Raw genomic sequence first — 7,450 nt, 5'->3', positions numbered from 1 at the left:
CGCTTCGAAACTCAAATCCAAACCCAGGAAGAAATCGCCCGATTCACCGATGTGGCCAATCCCAACACACCTCTTACAACGTTGAATCTTACAGATGGGTCTATTGTTTACTGGGCTTATGACGGCGAGCGCACTGTCGCTGGGTTGACTTTTCACCCGGTGGGCTCTTTTGGGAGGAAGATGACCATGACGAAGCGAAGCAGACGACCTTTGCTAGCGATGTCTTAGCAATCCTCTGCTTTTCATGAGGTCCCGCTTAGACTATCTAGCTAAGAATATATGGTTGGTTTAGTATTGCTGTGCTTTTAAAAGAAATTATTTCTGTTGTATTATGAGAATAAGTAGTTGTGAAATAAAGTAGTAGAGCGTTTGGTAAACTTTTTTGTGAAAGTGCTTCTAGAAAAAAAAGTTTGTTCAATGATGCTCCGAAGAGAAGAATGCATGTGGTTGAATACTTCTTTATGACCTGTTGGTTCAGGATTCTTACGACAATCCGGGAGATGATATCTTTCACCTTTGTATGGTCCCAAATAACCTATCATTTGTAGGTACCCCGCATCTACCAAGTAATATTTTCCTGAAAATTGAAAATTTTGTTTTGTATTGTAATAATTATACAAAGCAAGTATGTAAAATGTTATAATAAGTATGAAGATTACCATTTCGAGGCTTAGAAAAGTATAAATTTGGATTCCGTAGCACGGATAGAAAAACCTTTGTATCATGTGCAGTGACTTCCCATCCGGCATAAGCAAATGTGAATTGCATGTCAAAATTACATGCAACCATAACATTTTGAGTTGGCATTCCTTTCCTACTAATGTATGTAACTTGATCCGAAGGTGGTATTGAAGCCTCAACATGTACTCCATCTATGGCACCAATACAATCCTAAAAATAATAACATAGAAGAAAACTGTCAACCTACACTTATAGTTTGCAAATAAGTTAGAAGACGAATCAAACTTTACCTTCAAATGAGACATGTATCTTGCATCTCTCCTTATTTCTTGGGGAATGCCACGAAACTCCGAATCCATCGGTTTGATAATATCTATTGTCATCTTACATACGATATCTAACATAGCACCAAAATATCTACTAACAGTCTCACCAGAATGTTGAAATCTCTTTTGCGCTAATCTATTTTTCACACCATGTCCTAACATATGCAAGAACATTCCTAATATTTCAGTTGCATACATTCTCCTTGAACCTTTCAATCCATAATTAGTTTGCAAGTCATTGGATAATCTATAAAAGACATATTTGTTCATCGTAAACATTCTATAGCTTTACACATCATTTCCTTGTAGTACTTCTATCAACCAAATATTACCTGTTTGGAAAGAATTCATACACGGAGTTTTATGGACATATTTTAAAGAGTAAACTGTCATTTAACCCCCTGAACTATCACGTGAGTTTCAATTCCCCCCCTAAACTATTTTTTTAGCCAATTGACCCCCTAAACTATGTTAAAGTGGCCAATTAACCCCCTACCGTTAAGTATCTTTAACTCCATCCAATTTTCTGTTACAAAGTGTCATGTGCTTGGCACATGACCACCTTTTTACATTTTATGTCTAAATCTTTACAAAGAAAACATATAAAACAAATATTAAAAAAAAAAAAACTTACAAACCCTAAACTTAATCATTTAAAATAATAGAAAAGGTAAGGCTTTTTATATTAACACCCCACAAAATGTTGAATGCACCCCATATTAAAATTTAATATTAAATGACTTATTTACTCCACTATGCAATGACAATTTTGACCTTATTAGGTTTAAAAAAAAAATTATAAATACACCCCAAATCACTTTTAGCGTATTATTTATCTTCTTAACTATCAAAACCCTCTCATCCTCCATTGTTGAACAAAATCCTAACCAATGAAACTACAAACATGTTGATTGAGAAAAATTGTTTTTGACGAATGAAACACGAAATCGATGTTTCTGAAGCTTCACATGAGGTAAGACTTCACATTTTTCATTGTTTTAGTGATTTCGATGACATCGATAATTATTTAATCTTGCGTTTGCTGCATTATTTTTCAATATGAACCCTAAAAGATGAATATGAATATGAATATGAATATATAAGTTTAAATAATGCAGCAAACGCAAGATTAAATAATTATCGATGTCATCGAAATCACTAAAACAATGAAAAATGTGAAGTCTTACCTCATGTGAAGCTTCAAAAACATCGATTTCGTGTTTCATTCGTCAAAAACAATTTTTCTCAATCAACATGTTTGTAATTTCATTGGTTAGGGTTTTGTTCAACAATGGAGGATGAAAGAGTTTTGATAGTTGAGAAGATAAATAATACGCTAAAAGTGATTTGAGGTGTATTTATAAATTTTTTTTAAACCTAATAAGGTCAAAATTGTCATTACATAAATAAGTCATTTAATATTAAATTTTAATATGGGGTGCATTCAACATTTTATGGGGTGTTAATATAAAAAGCCTTACCTTTTCTATTATTTTGAATGATTAAGTTTAGGGTTTGTATGTTTTTTTTTTTAATATTTGTTTTATATGTTTTCTTTGTAAAGATTTAGACATAAAATGTAAAAAGGTGGTCATGTGCCAAGCACATGACACTTTCTAACAGAAAATTGGATGGAGTTAAAGATACTTAACGGTAGGGGGTTAATTGGCCACTTTAACATAGTTTAGGGGGTCAATTGGCTGAAAAAATAGTTCAGGGGGGGAATTGAAACTCACAAGACAGTTCAGGGGGTTAAATGACAGTTTACTCTATTTTAAATAATATGTTTCAACAACTCTCGCTACAACGCATATAATTAGATCATCCTCCAAATCCTCAACATCATCATTAGAGGTGTTCATATTGAATATACACCTGTAACCTAATACATAATTCAGCATTCCATAAGTCATAATCCAACAATCACTAAAAAGTCATAATCCGACATTCAAGAACAAGTCATAATCCAACGTTTAACAAGAAATCATAATCCAACATTCAATAAACACAAAATACAACCAACATTCAACACATAATCTTAATGCAAAGTACAAACCACACATAGTCCTAATTCATAGTTTTACTTCCTTATTGTTGTTTGTTTAACATATATTTCAACCAAGTCAGCTGGACTTCAAGATCTTGTATCGTGGCAAAACACATCTCGCTTCTCTGCACTACAATATAAACATGTAGCAAACAACCATAACTTGCTAGGTGGCTCACAACCAGGTAATTGTGCAATAGTCGCTATCACTTCCGGAATACTACTACCTATATGCAGCGACCTCATCAATGAGTTTGCAGAACTCCTAGTTTCATAAGCTTCAACAAGATGGTCAATTTGACCACAAAGTTTTGCAGCACCTCCATTTTTTTTTCCTTTCTTATCAACCTTCTTCTTTTACAATTCTCCTTGGTTAGCCGTTTTTTTTTTTTCATTCCTAGTAGCTTGCCTTAGATCCTGCGTAGTCTCAATTTCTTCCTCATCATTTGAATCAATTTGTCCTATAGATTCCTTTCGTCTCTAGTGGTAGTACTCCAGATGAAGGTGCCTAGGCATGTTCACCGATAACAACTGTACTCGAGAACATCTTATCTAACTTTTCCTCCATCTCAGGACTAATGCCATTTTTTTGCAATTTTCTATATTCTTTGTTTATCTACTAGTAAGAAAGAATATGATTTATACATATTGCATGATATCATAATACATATTAAAAGATAAATACACAAACCTAAATTTTATTATTCCACAACTCCTCAGAGACATCAACGGTACCCTTGCTCGAATTCCACCCTAGGCCAGTTTCTTTACCAACTAGCTTTTTCCACAACTTCCACTCATTTTTAAGTGCATCCCACTTATTTTTAAATTGCCCTCTTTCATAATCATGCCCTGTCTCTGCCTTGAAGTTAGCTCTAATATTAGCATATTCTTCTTTGTTAAAGTGAGTGTCCGAACACTTTCCGGCCTCAACCTCCTTAATGCAAACATCATAAAATATAGATATATTATGGGCATTCCATGTAGCTGAAGGATTTGACGAAGATGCCCCCTTCTTTGCCATCGATACCAACTACTGATTTGTATATATATATATATATATATTAAAACAAGAACAAATGATATAGTAATATAACCAAGAAATAACTAATCAAACTATTTAGCAGTATATGAAACTATCTCCCAGGATCGGTTAATCATCATTTGATCTTGCTTCTTAGAACTAGTGACCAACAAAACAGTAGACAAATAGTTTGATGGAATGGAACAAATCCCAACCTGAAAGTAAATAAATCCCATGGGGACTTAAGGAACTTAAGGAATGATGGAAGGGAATAAATCCCAACCTGAAAGTAAAATAACATAGTGAACCACAAGCAAGTAGGTGCAAAAACCAACTGAAGAATTATTTTGTTCCATTTAACGGCAAATATGTAATCCATACTGAACAAAAAAAACTACTTTCTGTTCTATCAATAACCAAAAATGCTGGCGCAAAAAATGTAAGCTATATTATCCAACATCTAAACAACAATATTACTTTTCTTAATTTCCTGTGCAGTTCGCCCACCACTTCTTAATTTCCTAGGAGAGCAATCTATGAGTAACTTGTTAAAGTCAGGAACTAATCATTTCCTCTATCCAAACACTAGACCGAATCCCTGTACTGATTACCTTTTTCCTTTTCTATTCAACTCCAACATTCAATGACTTTAGACATCTGTTTTCCTTTCAGTCTTTGTTTGTGCTTGAGAGCATTATACATATTACTTTTTTTTTTTTTGTTCTAACTTTTAAATATATGCATATCCTAATGAGATTGCATTGCATCTGATTCATGGTCGTTCTTGTGTTGCATTGCATCTGATTCATGGTTGTTCTGGAGGCACTTGCACAGGAGGCATGAGGTTGTTGTTTGATCTAGAACAAATTCAGAGGTATGCCCCCCAAGCTCATGCTCCTACGCCATCTGTACGTATATTCAAATCATAGTTTTCATTTATTTTGGTGTGCAGTTTTTGTGTTTTCTTTAGGATGAAGGCCTTACTTTCTCTCATGTTTTTAATTTCTTATCTCTTTCAATTCCTAAGAGAGTCTCATTAAAAAATACATGGATATACCACCATGTCCGAAAAAAAAAATCCAAATTTAGCCAATCTACGAGAAGCCTTCCCGTAATCACAATACCAACTACATTGCTACATATATCTCACATTTTTGCCATAGTTTGCATACAACAGAAGAAGAACGAAACCACCTTAAGTTAACCACAATCGAAACAATATGAACAACAATTGATCATAATAGAGATATAAAAGATTACTATAAAAAGATTAGGCACTTGTTCGAGTAGCCTAACCTTAACCCAATAAGGATAGGATAGATGGATCATATGCACAAAATCAACCCGAAAAGAGAAATTATAGTAGATGACATATACACTAAGCTTAAATAATTAAAAACTTGCCTCCACCAATAAGCAGAGTAGAGTTCACAAATTAGTAGTAGGACAAATCAGAAGCAGAGTTCAAAGATCAGAAGCAGAGCAGAGCAAAGCTTTATCCTTTCTTATATACCTAAACCCTAACATAACTCAGAAGCAGACCTTCCACAAACCCTATTTTTTTCCTCAATTACTTTTTTTTTCCAAATAATTTTTTCCACAAACCATATCACCTTCCCCAATTAATTTGTTCCCGACCCTCCATCCTCAATCTTTTTTCCCGACACCCATACACTCATCCATTTGCTCTTCCCACCCCTCTTTCACTCTCACTCTCCCGTCCCCAAATTTAAAAATCCAAACAAATAAATAACGAAATTTTAGACAAGAGAAGCTTACCAGAGGAAGGACGCCAAGCCGGAGAACGCAACCTGGAGAACGAGAGAGATCGCCGGGATTGAAGTTTTTCTGGTTTGGGTGCAAAAGGCGTGTTCTGAAAGTGTGAGGAAGGGAGGAGGGCAATTTTGGGTTATTGAAAAATTCATTAAAGATTACTGTTCACCTGTGTTTTTGAAAATAAGTTGGTTTTTGGAAGCTGCTATTTGCAGCTTTAGGTTTTGGGCTTATTTTCATCCAAAACTTTGAAATAAAGCTGATTTTGACAGTTTACCAAACACCATAAACCCTCCCAACTTTTTTTCATACCCACTTTTTCTAAAATCACCTTAATACCAAACTAGGGCTTAGTCTACACACGTCTTATTTAATCCCACTAAAGCTGGTCCATGCGCGTAACAACACACAAGGCTACATTAATAAGTAATCCAGTCCAAACCAGTGAAAACTAATAATAACAAACAATCACACCCTAATTGATTTTTCAAAGAACAATTAATATTTTTCAAGCCAGCAGGTTCGAGTAGAGGATTACAATATCATCTCCGCCCTTCCCCGAACACCAAACTCATCTTCATACCCAATTTCTATCCTTCACATTTATATATACTAAAACTGAGTTTTAGGATGGTGTCGATGTAAATTTCCACTGTCTTCAATCTTGATAAAAATGCACCTGTAGAACAATTAATACATTTGATCAAAGACCTAAGCCTCACGCGCCATGAGGGGGGTTAGGTCAAAGGATTTCCAATGCCTAAGTTAGTTTATCTGAGAGAGTAAAGTGTTTAGGGCTTTTTTTAGGGTTGCCAAAGCTCTAGAATATGGGGTATTTATAGGGATAGGTTCGGCCATAGTGTTTAATGGAGAGATATTCTCTAAATATTCCCAAGATATTAAATAGGAAATATTATCTTGAGATAATGATGTAATTATCCTAATTTATTTAAATTAGGATTACTTACTTGATTGGAGTTAATATTCAATTGGGAATGTATTAAAGATAGGATTTTGGTAATTAATCCTTATCTTTAATTACTTGACAAGGGCATGTGAGCTGTGGGTAATCGTATTTAGCTGCTGAAACCTTGAGGGATGTGAGCTGGGCGTGAGAGTATCTGAGAAGCCTGCCTATTTATTGAGGACAATCTTGTCTTTCTTGAATAAAAGCCTACGTGTCGCCTATAGAATTTTTGGAATTATTTTAGGCACCACAGATGGCAGTATTGATCTATAGTGTATAGACGAATTTACCCTTTAGCTTCTTCTTGGTTTTATGTTTTTATTAAACCTGGCATTTGTGTTGTGTTTTCCATGTTCGTGTTGTTTTTGTGTCATACCCAATATCTTAACGGGTCGTGTCGTGTAACACCCGTTAAAATAAACGGGTAAAATGACCCAACCTGAAATCGACTCGATAATATTAACAGGTAATATGACCCGACCCGTTATCCGTTAAGGAAAATATATTTTAAACCAATAAATAATCAAATGAAAAACATTATACTAAATAAGTATATACATATCATATTGTCACATCCAAAACATAAAAACACATTTTTCTTTTAAGTATATTTTCACTTACCTAAAATCTTT

At 34.3% G+C, this 7,450-nt stretch overlaps 1 protein-coding gene across 4 annotated transcripts; it reads right to left on the bottom strand.

Moving 5' to 3' along the window:
• Positions 1-300: 300 nt before the first annotated feature.
• On the bottom strand, positions 301-5,946 carry LOC126625017 (uncharacterized). Of its 4 annotated transcripts, XM_050294096.1 has the most exons (4): positions 5,858-5,946; positions 972-1,339; positions 660-891; positions 301-577 (listed from the first exon to the last, which is right to left on the bottom strand). In XM_050294096.1, exons 2-4 carry the CDS (start codon positions 1,284-1,286, stop codon positions 330-332), a joined length of 795 nt encoding a protein of 264 aa, XP_050150053.1. In that variant the 5' UTR covers positions 1,287-1,339; positions 5,858-5,946; the 3' UTR covers positions 301-329. The 4 variants fall into 4 exon arrangements, 1 of the variants encoding a protein (XP_050150053.1); XR_007624292.1 differs by lacking the exons at positions 301-577; positions 660-891; positions 972-1,339 and adding an exon at positions 2,955-4,090; XR_007624291.1 differs by lacking the exons at positions 301-577; positions 660-891; positions 972-1,339 and adding an exon at positions 2,955-4,087.
• Between the last annotated feature and the right edge of the window lie 1,504 nt (positions 5,947-7,450).

This window comes from Malus sylvestris, chromosome 6 (assembly GCF_916048215.2).
Source record: "Malus sylvestris chromosome 6, drMalSylv7.2, whole genome shotgun sequence".
Classification (NCBI taxonomy): domain Eukaryota; kingdom Viridiplantae; phylum Streptophyta; class Magnoliopsida; order Rosales; family Rosaceae; genus Malus; species Malus sylvestris.
Note: the sequence above shows the minus strand (reverse complement) of the source record. Positions and strands in the feature narration are given on the sequence as shown.